General features: G+C 37.3%; 1 protein-coding gene across 2 annotated transcripts in view; it reads left to right on the forward strand.

Annotated features, from left to right (window-relative positions):
• LOC126253258 (nuclear pore complex protein Nup98-Nup96) overlaps positions 1-24,174 on the forward strand; it is a 134,222-nt gene that overhangs the window by 12,740 nt on the left and 97,308 nt on the right. The window contains exons 2-6 of one of the 2 annotated variants that reach the window (XM_049954462.1): positions 11,081-11,131; positions 15,274-15,489; positions 15,715-15,948; positions 17,697-18,044; positions 19,115-19,282. In XM_049954462.1, the coding sequence (XP_049810419.1) occupies positions 11,104-11,131; positions 15,274-15,489; positions 15,715-15,948; positions 17,697-18,044; positions 19,115-19,282 (994 nt within the window). In that variant the 5' untranslated portion in view covers positions 11,081-11,103. The remainder of the gene's footprint in view (positions 1-11,080; positions 11,132-15,273; positions 15,490-15,714; positions 15,949-17,696; positions 18,045-19,114; positions 19,283-24,174) is intronic. The other variant, XM_049954463.1, reaches the window with a different exon arrangement.

The following is a 24,174-nucleotide window of genomic DNA, read 5'->3' on the forward strand; positions in this document are numbered from 1 at the left end:
TACTACTGTAGTAGGTGTGGGCTTCGTATCTATCTTGGCCACAATAATGCGTTCACTAAGCTGTTTGTAGTAGCTTACCCGCGTTCCTATTTTCCTATTCATTATTAAACCTACTCCTGCATTACCCCTATTTGACTTTGTGTTTATAACCCTGTAGTCACCTGACCAGAAGTCTTGTTCCTCCTGCCACCGAACTTCACTAATTCCCACTATATCTAACTTTAACCTATCCATTTCCCTTTTCAAATTTTCTAACCTACCTGCCCGATTAAGGGACCTGACATTCCACGCTCCGATCCGTAGAACGCCAGTTTTCTTTCTCCTGATAACGACATCCTCTTGAGTAGTCCCCGCCCGGAGATCCGAATGGGGGACTATTTTACCTCCGGAATATTTTACCCAAGAGGACGCCATCATCATTTAATCATACAGTAAAGCTGCATGCCCTCGGGAAAAATTACGGCCGTAGTTTCCCCTTGCTTTCAGCCGTTCGCAGTACCAGCACAGCAAGGCCGTATTGGTTAGTGTTACACAGCCAGATCAGTCAATCATCCAGACTGTTGCCCTTGCAACTACTGAAAAGGCTGCTGCCCCTCTTCAGGAACCACACGTTTGTCTGGCCTCTCAACAGATACCCCTCCGTTGTGGTTGTACCTACGGTACGGCTATCTGTATCGATGAGGCACGCAGGCCTCCCCACCAACGGCAAGGTCCATGGTTCATGGGGAGGTCAATCACAGTAAGACTCAGTTTTTAGTTTCTTACACCAGTTAAACAAAACCCGACATTTTAATTTCGTGGAATGGGTAGGCCTATATGATTAGTGAAACTGAACAGTTCAAATTTCTTGGTGCTCAGTTAGACAGTAAACTGTCTTGGAAAGCCCACATTCAGGATCTTTTTTAAAGACTTAATGCTGCCACTTTTACTATTCAAACGGTTTCTGAAGTAAGTGATCGTTTGACACGAAAATTAGTCTACTTTGCTTATTTTCATTTGTATGTGTCTTATGGTATTTTATTGTGGGGTAACACTTCCCATTGTCAAAGGATATTTTTGGCTCGAAAACAGGCAGTTCAGGCAATAAGTGGTATGAGTTTGTGAACCTCTTGTTGACCCCTGTACACTAGTCTGGGTATTCTGACATTGGCCTCTATGTATATATATTCTTTCCTGTCATTTCTTGTTAACAATACCACCTTATTCCCAAGAATTAACAGCTTTCACTCATTTAATATTAGACAGGTGTGCAATATACTGCTGCATCCATTTGCAATAAGCTGCCACAAGAATTCAAAAATCTTAGCAGTAATCCACATGCTTTCACATTGAAACCGAAGAATTTCCTCACGGGTCACTCCTTCTATTCTATCAAGGAGTTCCTTGAAAAATTAAGCTGATTCCTTTGTTACATTCTTGATTGCATTTACTTAAACTTATGACTTGACTTTTTTTGTTTTCATGAACATTTTATTTTATCTATTACTACTTTTATATTGTAATTTCATGTATTGACACATTTCATGACCTTGGACATTTGCTCCTCAATTTGGTCCTATGAAACTAAATGTGTAAATAAAAAATAAAATAAAATAACCGGGTGAGATATAGTATTTTATGGTCAGGTTAGCTATCCGACCGACCTTTGGTTATCCCCTGTTCACGATAGACATACATAGTACGTCTGGTTGTATTTCACATAGAAGTGCTTTTGCTTCTTGTTACTATTGTATTGAATAGCCTGATGGAGTACTTTAATGTAATTTTTCTTTTACTTATTTTTTTGGTGTTTATATTTTGCTTTTTCAGTTGGAACATCTGATTTTTTCAACCTCATCACGCCAGATTAGTTTCCCCTTGATTTTGCATAAGTCTGTAAACATTCTGCTGAGTCTTCAAACCCCTATCTACTTAAATGCAGTCTTCTAAAGATGTATTTGGGTCTACGAAAACAGCCCCAAGACAATAGTATTGTTCTTTTATGGGACAGTTTATTTTTGAGGTATATTTGTCACTCACTAACCTTCATTTTATGATTCCGCTAATTATCAGCCGGGATCCTGCAGTGGCTCTTATTGCTGAACAAATCATATTTCTTGTCTCGTTAATAGTTCCTTCTTCACCTGCTGTATCATGTTGAATTCGTCCCAGTGTGTATAAATACACATCTGTAATTGTGGTTTGTTTCAGATTCCACTTTTGTAATCACTTGTTTTGCATTTACTGTATTTTCAAAATGTTTGTAGAGTAGAGTGGCAGTAGGTATAATAATAAGAGAATAGGAATGCTGGTAGGTTACTATGAACAACATAGTGAATTCATTATTGTAGCCAGGATAGACACAAAGCCAATCCCACCACATTAATACATGCTTATACACCTCCCAGCACTGCAGATGAAGAAGAGATTAAAAAAATGTATGCTGAGATACAAGAAACTGTTCATAGAATTAATGGAGAGGAAAGTTTAATTGCAATGGGGGCGGGAATTCAATAGTGGGAAAAGATAGAGAAGGAAAAATAGTAGAGGAAATGAACTGGGGGGGAGGAGGGGGGAATTGGGGGGGGGGGGAGAGCCATCTGGTAGAATTTTGCACAGAGCATCATGTGTAACACTGGGGCTAAGAATTGTGAAAGAAAGAGCCCTGTATGTGGAACAGACCTGGAGACCACTATTTATAGGCTGTGAACTTTAGATTAAAACTGAAGAAACTGCAGAAAGATGTGGTTAGTTAAAAGAACCAGACATTGTCGAGAGTTTAAAAGTGAACATGAGACAATGATTGAATAGGTAAAAAGACAAGGCGTAGTAGAAATCATTGGATATTACTGGAGGTACTGAATTTAATTGGTAAAGCATGTATAATTAGGGAAAAGATAGATACTGCCAATAAAAAAAATTAAAAAGGCCTTCGGAGGAAAGGGAAGCAGTTGTATGAATATCAGCATCTCAGACAGAAAACCACTACTAAGCAAACGAGAGAAATGAAAGGTGGAAGGAATATATAGAGGGGCTCTGAGAGGAAACAAACTTGAAGGCAATATTATAGAAAAGGAAAAGGATGTAGATGCAGATGAGGTGGAAGATATAATACTGCAGGAAGAATTTCACAGAACACTGAAAGTCCTATGTCGATACAAGGCACCTGCAACAGATGACATTCCCTCCGAACTATGTATCCTTTAGAGTGTTAGCCATGATGAAACTGTTACACCCATTGCACACCATGTGACACAGGTGAAGTACCATTAGACTTAAAGTAAAATGTAATAATTCCAGTTTCTGAGAAAGCAGGTGCTGCCAGTTGTGAATATTACTGAAATATCTGTTTAATAACTCATGGTTTCAAAATAGTGACGTGAATTATTTGCAGAAGAATGGAAAAACTGGTAGAAGCCGACTTCGGGAAAGGTCGCAAGGCAATGATGAAACTGTGACGTCTTAAAAAATAGGTTACAGAAAGGCAAATCTGCATTTATAGCATTTGTACACTTAGAGAAAGCTCGTAATGATGTTCACTGGAAATTCTGAAAGTAACTGGGTAAAAAACAAGAAGTCAAAGATTATTTACAACTTGTACAGAAACCAGATGGCAGTTACATATGTTAAATGATATGAAAGGGAGCTAGTGGTTTAGAAGAGTGAGAAAGGGTTGTAGCGTATTCCTGATGATGATCATTATGTACATTGTGCGTGCAGTAAAGGAAACCAGACAAAAATTTGGAGATTGTAATAAAGTTTAGGGAGCAGGAATAAAAGCTTTGATCTTTGCTGATGACATTGTAATTCTGTCGGAGACAATGAAGGACTTGGAAGACCAGTTGAATGGAATGAACAGTGTCTTGAAAGTAGGATATAAGATGAACACCAATAAAAGCAAAGCAAGGCTAATGGAATGTTTTTGAACTAATTTGGGTGATGCTTCGGGAATTAGATTATGAAATGTAACATTAAAAGCAGTAGATGAGTTTTGCTATTTAGGCAGTAGAATAACTTATGGTTACTGAAGTAGACAGGATATAAAATGTAGACTGGCAGTGCTAGAAGAGAGTTTCTGAAGAAGAGAAATTTGTTAACATTGATTATATTCTATATGTTAGGAAGTCTCTTCTGAAGGTATTTGTATGGAGTGTAGCATACGTAAGTGAAAAGTGGATGGTAAGCAGTTCAGACAAGAAGAGAAAAGAAACTTTTGAAATGTGGTGCTACAGAATAATACCGAAGAGCAGATGAATGTAACTAATGATGAGGTACTGAATAGAACTGGGGAGAAAAGGAATTTATGGCACAGTGTGACTAAAAGAAGGTATTGGTTGATAAGACATGTCCTGAGACATCAAAGAATCATAATTTAGTATTAGAGGAAAGTGTGGTGGATAAAAATTGTAGATTGAGAAGAAGAGATGAATACAGTAAATAGGTTCAAATGGGTGTAGGTTATACAAGTTATTTTGGAGATGATGAGGCTTCCGTAGGATAGAGTAGAGTGGAGAGGTTCCCCAGAAAAGTCTTTAGATTGAAGACAGCAATGGTACACATGTTAGGCTTCTGAATTACTTTGATAGTTTTCACTTAAAATGAGTGAAACTATGGTTGAGTGAGACAAGTGGATGCTGGAATGTGTCAGCTATGTTAGAAGAATACTTCAGGAACCATATGCTAGACAGAAAATCATATAACCAAAATGCCATCTGAAAAATGCTTCTTTTCTTTTATCTCATCTTTGTTTAAAATCTGTCCACAACTTTCCATTGTCTGTCTGTCTGTCTCTCTCTCTCTCTCTCTCTCTCTCTCTCTCTCTCTCTCTCTCCCTTTTCATTTTTATTTTTACGCAGATATTAACTTGTTTATTTTGTGTCAGTATGACAGATATATGGGTTCATCTGTTTCCTTTTTGGAAAAAACTTTTGTATGGTTAGTCATGTGGTAGCTCCCATATATGTTTTATGAAATTAACATACTGTATATATGGGTAATACGCACAAAAATACTAATCAGTGATTTGTCCCTGTAACATAGCTTTCCCTTCCCTTCCCTTGAAATCTGGATTGTGATGGCAGAGTAATCTATAACATAGTCAGAGATTTAGGGTAGGTAAAAAAGTGATAGTGTGATGTGTGTTTGCAAAACCAACAAATGTGAATAAGAAATATGGATCATGGTATCCGATTGACCTGTGGCATAGGCAAAGGTCTACATTGGCTCAATATTTTAATGTACTTTCTCTTAAAATTACCAAATACTGTGAGGGAATGGGCTATCAGAAAAGTATTATTATACCCAAGTTTCTGATGAGGTTTTTGGTGCACATTGTGTAGATATCTTACACATTGACTGCGAAGGACTTAGAGTGGGGAAATGTGCTGCGGAATTCTTGCTCCCAAAGTGCACATTAACTTCTTGTGGTTGGGGTTCACAACCATGTAGAATATTGTAAAGTTTGTCATATTCTTCAGCATTTGGGCCATTTTAAAGTGGTAATGCCAAATCTTTTGCAGTACCACTTGAAAATGGCCCAAAGGCTGTAACTGCAATTGTGAATTACATTATTTCTTCAGTCAATGATGAATAAAAAAAAAAAAAAAAAAAAAAAAAAATACATTTTGTACAACAGCCTTAACATGTCAGAATTTGTGGGAGCTGTTTTGGATAACATGATTTAAGACCTTCCTTCATCTGCAGATTATTCACAAGGGTCTGTTATCAGATTTAAAATATCTTTTGGGTTATTCCACTGTTGCGGGTGTGACATTTTGTCACATTTTTCACGTGTAACGTTATATTTATTTGTACTTCAGGTGTCAGAGTAAGGCTAACTTTAATTTAGTGAATAGAATAGCATGTTATTAAGTTCCTGTGAAAATTTTAGCTCTTAATTTTACACTCAACCTGCTAAAAAGATCATGAAGAAGTGTTGCGGGTGTGACGAAACTTTACCCTTCATTTGCACATAGCCATGTTCTTTAATTATTTTGTCTTCCACTTCTGAATCAGGATGGTTGATAATTTTTTATACAGTGAAGAAAGGAGTAATAAAATACAAGATATGATAACTTTTATTCACAGACACTTCCAAAAGGACAACATATTTTTTCCTTCATGTTGCGGGTGTGACACATAGATACATCAATATTATTGAGTGAAATTTAAAACAAAACAGCAAGAAAATACTTTAATTATTATGTTAAAATGATAAAAACTTAAACAAGAGAGAACTAGGCCTATTTCAATACTACTAACAAACAAATTGTCCCCTGTTACGCAACAGCTTGGGTGGATATACTTTCTGGGAGATTAATGAAATATTTTCCCAAGATATGTCTTCTTCTGTGGGCCAAATCCAGCATTTCCCACTGGGTTGTATACTTAAGCAAGAACTGCTCAGCTTGTTCATAAACTTGAAGAACTTCTGCAAAGTATTTCTTCTTCAAACAGGACTTTCCAGTGACAGTCAACTCTGACAGTACGAAATCTCCTATAGTAAGTTTCAAGGATTCTTCACTATCAACACTACACATCGAATTGTGTGCATTTTCATGGTTATGAAGTGATATCACTGTTGTAATCTCTTGGGCAGATGTAGCAGAAACCCTTATTACTCTCTCTTTAACTGCTATAATGCAATGGAGTTTGTGCAATCCTGGGGAATAGGCTGTACGTCTTTCCAACGATTATCCAACATAGCCATTGCTGAATTAATTTCTTCAGATGATAAGTAGAAGGTTGTAATCCCTTTCAGTTTCTCCTTGACGCATTTGTAAAAATCATAAGGAGTGTTAATAGTAATCCTCCATGATTTTACAGTTCTCCACACTGTTCTTTTCACGGTACCACCAATGCCATCAAGTGAGCACTCTGGATCTCTTCCTGACAAACAGAAGTATAATTTTCAACGTAGTCAACCTGCAAAACCAAATCGTGATTACTGAAATTTACTTTTGCATCCTCAAAGTACTTTGATTGCTTCTTCTTAACACAACAGTGCAGTTTGAATCCCAGAAGCTGTTTTTCTATTTCTTTAATGGCATTCAAAACTGTCCCATCTGTTTCTATACGCTGAGGGCGACCTTCAACATCTTTCCATTGAGTCCATTCAAGCTCATTGTTCAGTTCTTCCTCATCAACAAGGCTCTGCGCATTTAAAGTGTTACACTTTTTGCCGTCACTGGACATACACTTACAATTTTCTGTGTCACAAACAAGAATGCTAACTAAATCTCGTGTTCTACTTGGAAATGTACTGGTTTCTCTTGCAACGCTTTCAACCAAATACTGTATGTTTGCGTGGTATCGACAAATACACACATTATGTGGCATAAATGATACAGGGTATACAAAAGGTGGACGAAGAGAGAATAATTTTAATTTTTTTTTTTTTTTTTTTTTTTTTTTTTTTTTTTTTTTTTTTTTTTTTAGCTGACACTCTGGATATTCAAGAATAAATTGTTCATATGCTTCAGATATTGTAATCATCATATAGCACTTCTGTTTCTGTTCTCATTCTCCAGTTTCAGGGTTCTTGACACTAACCACATTTTTTCTTCCGGGTTCTGTTCGGCTTATGTTGTCACAAAGGTAGAAGTTCTTAATTGTATTTTCTGTATCTGCACTGAGAAACTTACTCCCGTTCTTGTACATATCTTTTTTAAATTTATTTGCAACTTCAGGCAGCTCATCGTTAAACAGCTTTGCCACTACATCCTTTAGTTTCCTTGGGCTGCATGGTAAGCTTTTCTTCACCTTGTTTACCGCCTTCCCAAGTGATTTTTTGGAACTATATGATTTATAGGGCGACAAAATGCTAGATGAAGGAAGTGGGAGTTTAAGCAGAAATTTTATTCTTTTCTCGATGCTTCCTTTGTCTTTCCCTATCTTGCATATGTTTAAGTTTCTTTTGATCATCCTGCAAGGCAGCTTTATTTTTTTTCTCTCCATAACTTACCTCTTTTGCATTCATTTTCTAACATTGCCTGATACTGAATTGGAGATTGCTTCAGTTTTTCCCTAAAGTTGCGGCACCTTTCAGTGGATGGCATGCTTGTCCTATAATAAATTACAGGAATAATACTTTCAGCTGGTTGATAATAATAAGTCACAACAATAATATCAACAATAACAATAACTGTGTCTGTTGTTACGGTAAAATTTCCTTGTCACAAAGTTCTGGTATCACGGTAACAGCTCTAACAGTTTGACATGTCACACCCGAAACGCGTTTCTTGACATGATAGTGTTCCTACAAAAAAAATATTATAATTCAAAGTTGTAGCCCATGTAACTAACCTCACTTTTATATATCTAAAAACACAGATGATGTGACTTACCGAACGAAAGTGCTGGCAGGTCGATAGACACACAAACAAACACATACATACGTACGAAATTCAAGCTTTCGCAACAAACTGTTGCCTCATCAGGAAAGAGGGAAGGAGAGGGAAAGACGAAAGGATGTGGGTTTTAAGGGAGAGAGTAAGGAGTCATTCCAATCCCGGGAGCGGAAAGACTTACCTTAGGGGGAAACAAGGACAGGTATACACTCGCGCACGCACACACACACACACACACACACACACACACACACACACACACACACACAGACAAAATGTCTGCTTGTGTCTGTGTATGTGCGGATGGATATGTGTGTGTGTGTGTGTGTGTGTGTGTGTGTGTGTGTGTGTGTGTGTGTGTGTGTGTGTGTGTGTGTGTGCGCGCGCGAGTGTATACCTGTCCTTTTTTCCCCCTAAGGTAAGTCTTTCCGCTCCCGGGATTGGAATGACTCCTTACCCTCTCCCTTAAAACCCACATCCTTTCGTCTTTCCCTCTCCTTCCCTCTTTCCTGATGAGGCAACAGTTTGTTGCGAAAGCTTGAATTTCGTGTGTATGTTTGTGTTTGTTTGTGTTTGTTTGTTTGTGTGTCTATCGACCTGCCAGCAGTTTCGTTCGGTAAGTCACATCATCTGTGTTTTTAGATATATTTTTCCCACGTGGAATGTTTCCCTCTATTATATTCATATCATTAATTTTAACCTCACTTTTACAAACTTTCAACTTTACATAACATGAAACTAAACTGATTAACAAATAAATGTCTATTTCTGTGTTGCGGGTGTGACAGAAATTCCGTATTTGGTTTTTTTAAGATTCAGAGCTTATTTACCTGTATTATAAATGTAAAACCACAGTTACAGCTTCACAATTATCCAGAGAGTATATGCACAACACATGGACATTCAACTTCAAAGACACTAGTCTGTAGGGCTGCCAACATTTCACATTAAATTTTACAATTTTTTTCCCTGACACTAAGAGTAAGTTTGTAACTGTTTTACACCTTTCAGGCCAGGGTATAATGAAAACTGGGATTAGTTTCTGATTCCTTGACCTTTTGGCTACAGAAAGATATGCCACACTTTAAGATCTTTTAAACTTTATTTTTTTTTATGAAGGCTCCTTTCACATGGAATGATTCTTTTGTATTAATGAGAGATACTGTGAATGTACAGGTTAGGCAGATGTGCATGTTGACATACTGGATTCAGATTTGGTTAAGTAATCTAAATTGCTTCTTTTACATCTACCCATCTTAAGACAAGCAAATGTACAATACACTACCTACCATAATGCAGTTTTCATTCCTTCAGTGTGATAGCAAATGCCAGATTCAGTGTGGTGTTCATCATTCTTATGACCTCATAAAGCCATTGCATGACGGAACATAGGTGTTAAAATGGAAGAAAACTACTAAAATTATGGTTGCCAATACTGATGTTGACAACCTTTATTGCTCACTACATGCATAAATATATGTCTTCTATGTAAGACATGACATGAATTTTAGTTCACCATTTTGTTTACTAATTCAATGAATTTCTACATCTACATCTAAATTTATACTCCGCAAGCCACCCAACGGTGTGTGGCGGAGTTCCATCCTTCCTGAAGCAGAAAGTAGTTTCGAAACGAAAACTGTGCAGAAATTAAAGTGTAGCACTGCTGCTCTGAATGAGAGAAAAGGTGAAAAATGAGAGTTACTTGATGTTAAAACAATTTTATTTGAGTTCCCATCTGTGTTCAGACCTCAAAAGTACCGGTCGTATTGAAATATAAAGATGTCTTCATGAGAGACTAGTGAGTCAAATGAAAGGGAGCTTTAGTGTTGACTGCTGACATCTATACTAATAGTTTTTAATGATGTATGCAATTTGTTGGGAGGAAGTGTTGAAACTGCTGAAGGCAGACAGAAGAAAGACCAGTGTTTGGAATACACTGCAATAAGAGAATTTTAATTCAAACAATCTCATGATTAAAAGAATATGTTTTTGTTGGATGGGAGAAGAAAAATAATGAATAAAGACAGGTATTTCCAATGGATCATGTGTTGCAGACTTGTGCAAAATGAAGAGAAAGTAACCAGATCAAAACTGAAGGTTATATTAAACCAGAGTAAAAACCAGAAGGTGAGAGTCATAGTCTTGGCCTTGTAGTACTCTGGCTTGAAGAAATTGTTTGCAGATGCTAATTCGTATGCCAGTGTTAATAGTTACCAGAATCATTATTATGTATTAGTCAAACCAGAAGGGCAGATGCTGAAGCGACCATTACTTTCACAGGGAGAAGGGAGGGAAGAATTAGAGAATTCTTAAGTCCATTAATTTCTTAAAAAAAGAACATATCTGTTGTCATCTTTTATGTTATTGCCATTCTATAGATTCAGTATGTGGCCAAGTCTGATTTGCATCTCTCAGCTCTTCCTTTTAGCAGGCTGTTTTCAGATTTAATTGTTAGTAACCATGGAAAACATTGTTTCGTTAATCAAAATTTCAGGCATTTGCAAGTGCTTGAATGTATGTCTGCAAAAGTGAAAGATCCAGCATATCATGAAAATGTGTTAGTGATTCTGATACAGCTTTGTGCAATAATATATCTTAGAATGAGATGATGTGGATGTAGTTACAAGGGAATTAATTTATTTTCTACAAAAGCTTCACAAGATGTTGAGAACATTTATGATCCTCAGTATCTGCCAGGTTAGGATGTTTTACTCTCTATTGGTCTTTCAAACTGTGATCTCTCTTTTTAGGATATTGATAAGAAGAAGAAGAAATGTTCCAGAATATAAAACCAACTTTTGGTGAGTCTATTATTTGCATTTTGTAGTGGGATCAGTTCTTAGTGAATAGCACTTGGGTGCAATGAGTTTGTTTATCTCATGTGATTTTGTAGCTCTCCTGAACCATGTATATATACCTTTATGTTGCACATTATTTTACTATGGGCAAATGTCTTGTGATATAGTGTGGACTGTCTTACTTGTTGAAATAGCTGTACTTATATACATTAAAGAGGGATAAGTGAAGTGCCAGGAATTCATAGGGTTGGTGAATTGAAATTTCCAGTTAGACACAAATTGAAAGATGTGCAGCCAGGAAAAAGATCCATAAAATGTTAGGAAGAAGTGGCAGGCTAATGAGACCTTAGGTTAAGACCAGAAAAGTGCACTGTTCAGGTGTAAATTAATAGTGCATTGCGTTTGCAGCAAGAGTGATTGTAATTCTTGAGAGCTTAACGAAGTTCTGCACAGAAAGCATTTGTTACGTCAGAAAATTATGACAAGAAGTGAGCACAGAACATGAGTGCAAGGTATGTAAGTGAAATTAGAGGTAATGTTTAGCCCTCTCGTGTGAAAGTTGATATATGAAGTGTAGCAGCGCACAGTCCCTTTAGATTTCCTTACATCATTAACCATGAAAGCTATTGTCAGTTGTTTGTATCACAAAAGAGCTGGACCATGCTGTGGATGAGTAACCGGTATGCAGATAGTGACTTCAGATTCTTCACGTGTGGCTGTAGTGTCCGTGGTTGCTAAATAGTTCCTTGAAGTATTTCAAATCATCTGTGTAATATGTTTTACTTTATTATACATGTTTTGTTTTATTCATTTAAAACACCAAAAAAATGTTTTAAATGAATAAAATGAAATGCATGCAGTAAACTGCATAGTAGTTGCAGAGGCAGATTTGAAATAAAATATCTTATTTTTACGTAACATTGTTATTGTCTTCATTGAGCTGATTGAAGCAGTGATGAAAATTAGATCATCGTATTGCTTATCTGGAATGTGTCTCGAGAATAAGCCACCAACAGGTACACATGTACATAAACTGATTCACTGTGCCATGCAGAGTGAAGAATACTTCTTAGTTATGCTCTTCCCTGGTCCATTTATGAATGGATCATTTGAAGAACAACTATATGATTTCTCAGGTGACCTGGTCTCTTATTTTGCTGTCATGGTTCGTAGTGAAATGCGTAGTTGAGACAGTAGACACAAAATTTGTACCTATTCTCTTCTTTGTTTTATGATCTCTTTTATTTCTATAGTTGCAGTTATCCAAGTTATAAGGGTTATTGCTGTCTTTTGTGACTGTAACAAAAGTCTTATTAAGACGAGACACATTTTATTTATTTTAAATCATCTTTAGTGGTCACTGTAACAATGTGGCTTTCCTTAAACTTTTTTTGTGCTAGGATCATGAACAGTTCGCATGCTTTCACTTGCAGGGTGAAAGCATGCAAACTGTTCATGATACTAGCAAACAAAATTGTAAGAAAAGCCATTTTGTTATAGTGGCCATTGGAGATCCTTTAAAATAGGAGCAATCTGATGAATTCCAGACCCCGTACCACTGATATCGATTTGTATTAGTATTTTGGAACATATACTGTGTACTGATATTATGAATTACCTTACAGGAAATTTTCTATTGACACATAATTAGCACTTATTCTTATTACTAAGAATGAAAGAAAAGGAGAGAGGCATGGTTTTGTTTTACTAGCATTCCAACTTGCTGTGCCAAAGAATGACGTGTTGCTGACAGCTGCTTATCATTTATAATATAACATAAATGATAAGCAGATGTCAACAACACACATCCTTCTTTGGCACAGCAAGTCGGAATGTTAGTAAAACAAAACCATGCCCCCCCCCCCCCCCCCCTCTCTCTCTCTCTCTCTCTCTCTCTCTCTCTCTCTCTCTCTCTCTCTCTCTCTCTCTCTCTCTCTCTCTCGCGCGCGCGCACACACACATAATAAATAATATCATCGCTTTGTAATGTAACACTGTAATCCACATCAAATCTCTAAATGTTATTGAAGAAGGATAACAAAATTATCACTGAATGTGTTTCATGACATTTTTGTATTAAATGTTCAAGCTTTTTTAGTGGAAAAAGAGAGAGCGAAAGCTTTATTGTCATTGTAGTACCATTTGAGAGACAGGCTGTGGTTTTCTGTTCTGCCCCTTTCTTTATCTAGTTGCGTATGACTGCATTGCTACGAACATAAAATTGACTTCATTAAAGATGTAAGAAGTTATATTTACAATCAAATTGATTCCTTCCCCGATAACTCTCCCCTAACTCTCAAGCAGCTTTTTCATTCTGGTTACCCAACCAATAAAGAAGCAGTGTTGCAATACATCTTTTCCAGTACAAAATATCAACTTAAAATTTTTTATAAAAAAAAAATATTAATGCCTGGACATATATGAATCTTGGCCATTTGCCCAGGCATTTATTTTGCCCATTAGTCTTGACTTATAAATGCCCTGGCATTTTACACCACTAGATGACTATCAGATAGGATTGATGGAGGACATTCAAAAAGTCTAAAGAAGGGAAGCTTGTTTCATATTATTGCGAAATAGGAGAAACAATGATGGATTTGATAAGCAAGTTGGGGTGGTAGTCGATTAAAACACAGGCCTTTTTCATTGGGGTGAGATCTTTTCACAAAATTTCTGTGGTATTGTGTATCAATACCACCCCACTGCCATTCTACAGTAAGTAATGGAATAGCAAGTTTCTGTTTGATGGTGATAGCCATCTTGTGGGGTCTGGCAGATCCAGTGGAGCATGCCTGCCGAGCTGCAGCTCTGCAGTTAGTGTCCTGTGCTGCCACAATATAGGCTAGCCAGAGGCAGTGGCTCCTCACGTCGCTGCACTAAGCTACACAGATGCCGCATAGTTGTGATCCATCTTCACTGTTGTTGCTGTTGTATGAGCTGTACTTTAGTTCTTGCTGCTATTTGTATTATGTCTTTGTTTGTTTGGAGAAGTACAATTTAAGTAAATCTTCTGTTTTTCTTTTTTCTGTGTTACTTGTTCACTAATTATTTCTGCTCCTGTCCACCTTTTCTAAGATGGCAGTTGCCGCACCACTCTGTAGCCCACTTCTTCTTACCGTTCATATGAAGTTGTACACAGCAATTTTGATCACTAAATTTCTGCCCTGAATGCAAAAATATTTTGTTGCAGCTGGCCTATGTAGTGGTGTTCATTTTTTCCACATGCTGTTAGAGAGTGGAACAGTAGAGAAGTGGTTTGAAGAATTATCTCACAGGCATTTAAGTTCAAATTGCAGAATAGTCATGAATACGAAGTAAAATGAGTTTGGTCTTAATAAGACTTACTACAGATGCAAAAGGTGTTATTAATGTATATAATTTGTCAAAATTTCTTTCTTCCAGTGATTATTATTCAGAATCCATGACCGTCTATGTAAAACCAAAGTTACGTCTTGCCTACATGTTCAAAATTACTGCAGCATTTCTTATTGAATTCTTGTACTGGTAATTAAATGGTTTACTGCGACAAATTGTGAAACCTCTGAACAATGTGTACTTAATCATTTATACAGATATTTGATGCATTGCTGGTTTCTACGCCTGATCATCTCTTTTTCTCACAACCATTATTTTTGTACTAGAAGCTGATCAGTTGACACTGACACCAAAGCTTAGGAAGTCGATCACCACTTGCTGAAGTAAATTTTTACAATTGTATGAGACAAAGAAAAAAAATAAATATATTGTTTTGTGGGAGATACATGCTGTGTATTAGTGGGAAAGTTTTTATCAAGTAATATGAAGTACTGGAAAACTAATGTTAACCAAGCAGCTGATAAATATATGGAACTACATAACAGTTTATAATGGCTCACTTTGTGACTGAAAGAGCACAAAGACTTACCAAAGTGCTCAGCCTGAAAAGAGCAGCTGAACTGTAGAATTGATATTGTTTTGTGGATTTGTTTTGAATCTTCTCCTTGACTCTTTATTGAGTGTGGGTGATGGAACATTTTCTTGTAAAATTTTTCCTTTGGCTACAAAATACCAAATGAAAAGGTTGTATGGTAAGCTGTGTAAAATAAGGGACCAAGATGATTTGTGAGAGTCTTGCTGAGGTGAAATGCTTCAATTTTGTTCCATAGGCAGTGGTGGCTTCAGCAGCGGCACAACGGCGACGCCTTTTGGGCAGTCCCCGTTTGGCAAACCAGCTGGCGGTGGGTTTGCCACCCCTGCATTTGGTTCTACGCCATCCTCATTGTTTGGCAGTACTGCAACATCTGCTGGAGGTGGTGTGTTTGGTGCTGCAACAACTACCCCTGTATTTGGCCAGGCTGCTACCACACAGTCCACAGGATTTGGTAAGTTGGGTGAAATTATCTCTGGTTCATACATTATTGTAATTTGGAAGCTGTATATTTAATACTTAGTACAATACAGACAAGTATTTATTTTCTTTTCATGGTTGTTTTGTGGCTGGGAAGATGATTTTTGTGTTATAATGTATAAAATTTGTCTGCCTGACTAAAATTTCCAAGTTTTAAATAGATGAAAAAGAGAAAGATGTGCTGTTGCTTTCACTTTAGGTTTTGGAGCAAATACTACAGGTACCACAAACCTCTTTGGCAGTCCACAGACATCTGTGGGTGGGACTGGTCTTTTCGGTTCCACATCATCTTCTGCATTTGGTCAGAATAAACCAACAGCATTTGGTGGCTTTGGTACATCAACAGGCACCACAGGGGGTGGGTTGTTCGGACAGACACAACCCAGCCTCTTTTCACAGCCCGCGTCTACTGGGAACACCCTCTTCAGTTCAGGTAAATAAGGAATGGTCGAAGACTGATATTGTTTGCCTTCTTGTTGTTTTGTCCTCTCTCACTGAGCCTTGATTATTCATACATCTGTTCTCTTATCTATCATGCTGGTAGTGGTTGTGAAATTGTGAATATCTTGGTACCATCAGTGTGCATTAAAGTATTTCTTAGATCTGAAACTCATAGCCCAAATTTGAATCAAAAGTTCAAGGATAAACGAGGCAGCTGTGCCTGTAGAAATTATAGTGTTTTAAATAGAATAATTTGTGCAATCTTGTCATGTGATACAAAGTTCCCACTTAGGACAATCGAGGAGAAAGGGGAGTTATTGCCAGTACAGTAATCGGCAAAAAAGGAGGAGGTGGGAAATAAATGAATAAATCATGTGGCTAGCTAAAGAAATGCACAAGCTAAAGGTTGAAACAAATGTCATTATTCTATGCTAATATTTTTGCTTATGCTTTGTTTCTTCGTATTGACCTGAGGTTCTGAATGCTGTCATCTTTGTGCTTCATCTCTAAAGACTTCAATCTGTCATGATTCACTTTCTTACAAGCATAGTGAACCAATTTTTAGTTCCAAACTTGGATCAATATTTAACTGTTCTTGGATTAATACTTAATTACTTTCCATTGTTTGTAGTCTTATTTCAGTATGTAAAACCTTCATGTTCAGTTAGTATAAACTTTAGGACAGTTTCTTGTTTAGATTTTCATAGATTACAAATGCTTGAAAAGAATTGTTTCCGGCTTTCATACACCATGTGTCCTATGAATTAGGAAATTAAGGATAGTGGTATTTTTCTGCATTCCCCTTTGCATTTCATTCTCTTCTGATTGATTCTTTGCAGAGTATAAGATTTCTTTTCTTTTTTTTATACTCGCATGTCATTATTTGTTCATGTGTATCATTCACATATTAGTCATCTGAATTTTATTGACTTTTGATTGTGCATTCTACTCACTCCATTAAAAAGGCCCTTCCCCAGGTTATTTTTCTCTTTCAGTGTCAGTGTAAGTTTTCTTTGTTCAAGAAACATGCCTTCTCTTGTCTCATTTTATTTGTTGGGCACATTTTGCCATTGGTGCTATGTTTGCTTCATTCTCTCAACACCTCCAGTATTCTAGTCTCTTGCTTCTTAGCTCAGGAACATCCTCACTTTCTGTTTTAATGTTGCAGTTATAGGAATTATCAAAGCCCTTTGATTCGCTTACACGAGATTATACATGCATTTTATCTCCGGAATCTGTGACTTTTTTTACAGTTGGGGATTAGCTATATTGATTTTCATAGATTACATTTTTATATCAACAACATTTTTATATCAACAAGAAATGGTAATCCCATGTCTAAATTTCATTGGAATGATTGCTTTATATTTACTTCAGTTAAGTTAACTATTTTAGCATACCTAATTTGTCTTCACAATTATAGTATATCAGTCTTTGTGGAACTTGATTCATGCTTTCTGTAGTCTCCCAAAACTCCTTTTTGAAGAAATTTGTCAATTATAAAATTTAATGATACTTTAGTACTTATACCGACAAATTTGTCTTCTTTACAGACTTCACATTCAGCACGGTGTAACAAACAGAAAATATATGGTGATAATAAGCAAAATCATCCGTTGCCGTAATATTAATTTATATGTTGGCTAAGTGCTTTAACAAGACAGTCCCATGATTTCTTTATTGTGTTCTAATTACTGTTGTAGATGCCTCATTTTTTTCATTATGAACTGTAATTTGCAGGGTTTGGCAGTTCGGCTTCAAATACTGGAACTGCCATGGTGAAGTTTACTCCTGTTACTGGTTCTGATACCATGATGAAAGGTGGAGTAACTCAAACCATCAACACGAGGCATCATTGTATCACATTTATGAAGGAGTATGAGAACAAAAGCTTGGAGGAACTGCGTTATGAAGATTACATAGCAGGTCGTAAAGGTCCTCAAGGCACTGGAACAGGTGTAGCAACTGGCGGTGGGCTCTTCCAGCAGCCAGGAACAGCCTGGGGAAATGCCGGCGCAACAGCTGCAGGAACAGGCATATTTGGGTCCCAGACTGACAAGCCATCTCTCTTCTCTGCTCCGTCTACAGGTATCTTTTTGATCAGACACCCATCAACTGATGACTATTTGTGCTTCTGCAGTCACGGATTTTGTAACTTGAAGAGACACACTCTTGATATTCTGTTGTAATTCCAGTGTAGTTTACAAGATTTTTCCTTAGGCCAAGTGTCATAATTGTAGCAATCTGTGACATCTTGTCTCTCACATGTGTACTTGCGTGTCCCACTCTGAAATTAAAGTAGTTAGTAGGAGGGAGATAAGTCTTAATGAGATTTAATCAGGCAGGGACCACGCTACATAGTGGGTGAAGTGTTATATAAATACGTATACACTCAGAAGGCCACTTAACATTGCACAGTGGAATACATTTTCTACCAGTATTAGTGATTTTCTGCCTCTCTTCATTATCATATGGAGAGGAGGGAAAAAATCTCTATTGTGTTTTTTGTCTCCTAATATATGTTACCTTCCTATCAAGATTTCTGCATAGGATATACAATGAAAGCTGCAGAATTGTCTTAGGTCTTCCTTGGCTATCGTTTCACAGATTTACCCAGCAGGGTTTCACTAGAACAATATCACCTTTTTGAAAAGAATATTTTCTCACCATTTCGTCAGGGCTATACTCACCCTTTTTATGAGTCTATCAGTCTATGCCTGAATTCATTTGATGTCTGTTTTCATACCTTATTCATAAGTGTGCTAAATACTGAGCAGTACAGGAGAATTGCACACTTTAACCTCCTGTGTGTGGTTTCATTTACAGATACCTGCACTTTCTTAGAACCCTCCCACTGAATTTGTCTTTTGTTTGCCTTCCCTACTACTGGTTTTAAATGTTTATTTTATTTCATATTGCTTTTTAGTGATTGTGAGACCCACAATTAAAGACAGTTGCTATTTATTATACCAAGTGGAAGCAGTGTAAAATTTCTCTCTCTCTCTTTTATTATACCAAGTGGAAGCAGTGTAAAATTTCTCTCTCTCTCTCTCTCTCTCTCTCTCTCTCTCTCTCTCTCTCTCTCACACACACACACACACACACACACACACACATTTTTAGTATTGCTGATCACAATATCTTGCTTTGGTTTGCAGGTTTCGGCACTGGTACAGGTATTTTTGGTGCCCAACCAGCACAGCAGACTGGACTCTTCGGCAAACCAACAGGTTTTGGTGCTGCTACTACTAGCTCGGGAACAGGTTTTGGATTTAATACCACCACCAGCTCAAATCCATTTGTATCCCAGTCAAAACCATTTGGCTGTGAGTATATTTAATTTTTTGCAGATATCTTGCAGTGTAAGAACTGATGGGTCTTACTACAAATTAAATTATAAATGGCTAGTAGCATATATAAATCATATTTCCTGTCAGACTATGTAAACATATTAGGTGATTCTCATAACAGACTGACTTGAGACATCTTGAAGTATAAAACAATTTGTAGGGCTCTTTGCTGTTTGTCAGTGGTAACAAGATAAACTAGCTCCAATTTGGAATGGCTTTTTTTTTAAACATCTTTGTTTGGCAGTGAATGCTTACAGTTCATAAAGGCTGACATGACTGAGGGCCATAGGCTCTTTCACTTAACATGTGGTTAGGCTGTACACTGAATTTCTTAAGTTGCCACATACCTGTTGGGAATAAATTGTTGTTTTATTATTGACCATGTCTGTTCATCATTGCATACATTCCACAAATCTTTCCTCTGATAGGACACATGCATAAGTAATGGGCTGGCTTAGTGGTGTTATTTGTGCCAGAAATTTAAATTCCCATCTGGTCTGTTGCACGGTACTAGTATAATTTTTTAAGAGAACGATACATCCTGTAGGTGTCTTAAGATTGCAAGGATAGCTTTACTCATTGTTATTGTAAATATATCTATGTTTTATGCATCCATGTAAAAATTTCCTGGTCACTCAGCTCCCTGATTTTAAATATGTAGCAGTTTGTGAAGACTTTGGGCTGCTAATATTTTGAGCCTGCCATCATTAAATACAGTGAGCATTAACACTGTAGGGCTGTTGTTAAATGCAGTGTTTTATTTTACTCTGCTGTGTTTGGGCTGGTTGTACTAGAATGAGTGGTTTAGCAGGTACTGGTCTTGCAAATCCTTCAAAAGAGAGATTACAATCCACAGGAACAATAGATGTTAGGTGCAAAACTTGATACATGTATTTTGTAGCTACCTTACATGATGGAGCAGAGTTTGTTTGTGTGCACTTATCATCCACAAAGCAGTCAATATGATAAGCATATTTGCTACTATTACCTGCAGCCCCGGTCTTTTTATACATTGTTTTAAGAAGTCATTTCTGGGGTTCAGGATGGGTGTGTAGCTTTTGTGGAAGACATATATTGTGAATTCCCATTGCTATTAAACTACTCTTTTACTACCAGAGTATTCTCTAGCTCTTTCACTACAATAGAGTGGGTTTACTTTGGATAGTTCCATTTTTTGAAGTCGCATGGTGCAACCTAGTTTTAGCACAAAAGATATTTCCCATTCAAAAGTGTGCCATTCACAACGTGTTGTTTTAATTTACAAATATCATGTGAACAACTATTTAATAAGCTCATGATTGCTTGTCACACAGCATTTCTACTTGAACAGCACATGTGATCTGCCAGTAGATTTGTTGATTTGACAACATTCCCTTGTTTTAAAGGGTTAGCTGCATAAATCGAACCACTCAGAAAAACAGGTTTTTACTTTGTAGTGTGCATATTCAATCAGCTTCTACTGGTATTTTGGTGGTAAGGGAGCAAACAATTTATTTACAAGCTCAAACTGAGGTTTTTTCTCTTTGCAAACTTCGTACTGTTCATAAGAATACCTAACGTGTATTAAGACAATGGGAAGTCCAGGATAGAATAACAATATTACGAAAATATAGATTGCTACACACCACTAAGAGGAAACATCGAGTAACAGACAGGGACAACAAAAAGACTGCTGCACGTGCCCGAGACACTGGTCATGGAAGAAGGCCCTTGGCCTAAAACTTAAATGTGTAGCAGTCATTTCGGTGTGCCTATTTGAAAATCTAGTCTCTTTTATATGATGAGTAGCAATCAATACTTTATAGTATTATTGTTAAGAACTATTAAACAGGCATTGTTACCAAGAAGAGTGAACTATAGAGAAATGTAGGGTTTGTGACTAAAACTCAGGATTACCCGGTTCTTAATCCTCCATTGCTCGCGTGGAGATGCTCGTCACTATTTTGTCTGACTGGGCTGGAGTGAATTGGTGCCATTTTCAGTACCTTTCCGTTAACTCTCCTTCCATTAAATTCAGTCATCATTGGCTTTCAGTTATGCAGGGTTTCATTGTTTATAAAACGTTATTATAGCTTGGAGGACTCTGCTCATCTGCACAAGCACTACTGCTGGAATCTGAAACAAAGTAGATGTGAGTGTTACTTTACTGCTTTCCTATATTCGGACTAACTTTCATGTGCATAATTTTAGGCTTATTGAAACTAATTGCAATTAATTTGCTTTTTACCTAGAACATTTACCTACAAGAAGCTAATATTACCTGCACTTTAGTTACCGTATTTACTCGAATCTAAGCCGCACTCGAATCTAAGCCGCACCTGAAAAATGAGACTCGAAATAAAGGAAAAAATAATTTCCCGAATCTAAGCCGCAGCTGAAATTTGAGACTCGAAATTCAAGGGGAGAGAAAAGTTTTAGGCCGCACCTCCAAATCGAAACAAAGTTGGTCCATTGTAATATGAGACGGAATTCAGGTCGAATGAATGACGATACAGCTACAGTAGTTTGGTTCGAGCCGTAAGCTTAGCAGTTAAGCTTTACCAGGTAGCCATTGCTATGCGTCAGGCACTCCGTCCTTATGTATGCGGGTACCCTTTGTTTTTCACGTGCTTCGTCTGGTTTGAATTGATTGCTTATTTTTCCCAGATCTGATAATTGCCGTTCTCTTTGTTATAGGTGTTTTCGTCACTCTAAGCTGAAAATGCATTACTGTACTGTGTCATGCATTGTTTGTCGCATTCCGATAATGAATGTTCACGACCTGTCGCTGCTAGCGGCATGGTTTGCTTTTGTGCGTGCTACCGCCGCTTACAATAAAAAAAAAAGAGAGAGTAATTGTCTCAGTAGCGAAACAATGGCAAGAGACTGCTATTTGTTGTTATTTACACTGCTGCTTTCTTTGATAATGATCAACAAGAACCAAATAATAAACTGCGTATGATAGATGATGTTCTGAACGAGAGTTTAGCGAAAATTTTTCTCCGTTTGAAAATCTTTGCAGACGCCTCTTTAGTAAATTATTTTCTGCACAGAAATTAGAGTCATCTTAGATTTAAAAATCAAGTCAATTGCCGTGCTTCATTTCTGACTGTATCACTATTAGGCATAAGAATAATACGAATATGAACATGACATATGTGTATACTTCCGCGTTTGTGTTGTCTCACTCTAGTTTCGTAGTTTATTAGGCAGACAGGATTTAAATGAGATAGCAGCAAACACGAAAGAATGCATGGCAAAATGTTTATATTCGTATTATTCTTATGGTGAAGAGAATACTGCATGTGATTCAGAATTCACAAAAGTTCCCATTAGCAACCATCTCTTCTCACAGGTAGAAAAAAAATCAGAACGTAGAATTGGCCATACTGACAAACATCGCAAACGGTCTTGCCAGTCGGATTTTCGTAGTACATTGAAAAGCTGCTACATTCGAAGATGAACAATACGGAATTTGTATTTACTTCGTTGGATAATGTATGAAAATGTAGTGGTCGAAATTCGGGGCGGAGAAAAAAGCTCGTCTTCCACCTTTTTTTTAAATTTATTTACTGACGCAGAGGTTTTGGCGCCAGTATTTATCTTTGTGCCTGTAAAGCATGCCTGTGTAGCGCTACATATATTCGACGGCAGAAGTTAGTTGTGGCGGCACCTACCAACATATTTCAGAACTTCCGCTTACTTTGCGCTTGATTCTAAGCCGCAGGCGGTTTTTTGGATTACAAAAACCGGAAAAAAAGTGCGGCTTAGATTAGAGTAAATACGGTAGGTGAAAAAACTTAGATCCAAATTTAGCAGAGCTCCTGATGTATGCTGGAATGGTTCCATGAGCAGAGTGATGAAGATCCTGACAATGATATTGCTGACCTTGAGAACAAGAATTTTGTACATGAAAGTGGTCATGATTTGGGAACGAAACAAGAAGTGTCAGAAAATGATGAATTTCAGCCACAGGAAGAAGTAATTTAAGAGGATGTATTTCTCTTAGGAAAAATAGAATAGCTAAATGGAGGAAAGGTACGAGGCATGTTTTTTAAGGAAGGTTCATTTGAACATAAGTACACAACGATAGGTTATTTTCAAAAAGTAAATTTATTTTCAGAAACTACATACTTCACTCTATTTTTCGACATAGTTGCCAAGTTTGTTGAAACACGTATCGTACCTTTCAACCAATTTTAAAATACCCTCTTCATAAAAACTTGCCGCCTGCTCCGATAACCAAGAGTTCACTGCCATTTTTCATGTCATCATCATTGTAACGGTTACCACTGAGGTGTTGTTTTAGGTGGAGGAAAAGATGGTAATCACTTGGTGCAAGATCAGGACTGTAGAGTGGGTGGTCTAAAACTTCCCAGCCAAAACTGTCCAATAAATCGCGGGTCTGAACTGCCGTGTGAGGTCTTGCATTGTTGTGCAGAAGGACAATTCCCTTTGCCAGCATGCCACGTCTTTTGTTTTGAATCGCTCTTCATAGCTTTCTCAGCGTTTGGCAGTAGGCTTCTGCATTGATAGTGGTTCCTCATTGCATGAAGTCGACCAACCATGCCTATCCCAAAACACCGACGCCACGATTTTGTGCTGGGACGGAGTCTGTTTGGCCTTCCCCTTTACAGGCAAGTGTGTGTGTGTCTTCATTCCATGCTCTGTTGCTTTGATACGGGGATGATATGCAAAACCCGTTTTGTCCATCCCATGTTTCGTCTCCAGTTACGATCTGACTCAAGAAGCCATCACCTTCTTCATGATAATGAGTCAAGAACTTCATCAAACACACAAATCTTTGGTTTTTGTGGTCCTTTGTTAGGAGTTTTGGAACCCAATGGGAGCACAGTTTCCTAAACCTTAGGTGTTCAGAAACAACGTTG

Source organism: Schistocerca nitens, chromosome 4 (assembly GCF_023898315.1).
Source record: "Schistocerca nitens isolate TAMUIC-IGC-003100 chromosome 4, iqSchNite1.1, whole genome shotgun sequence".
Taxonomy (NCBI): Eukaryota; Metazoa; Arthropoda; class Insecta; order Orthoptera; family Acrididae; genus Schistocerca; species Schistocerca nitens.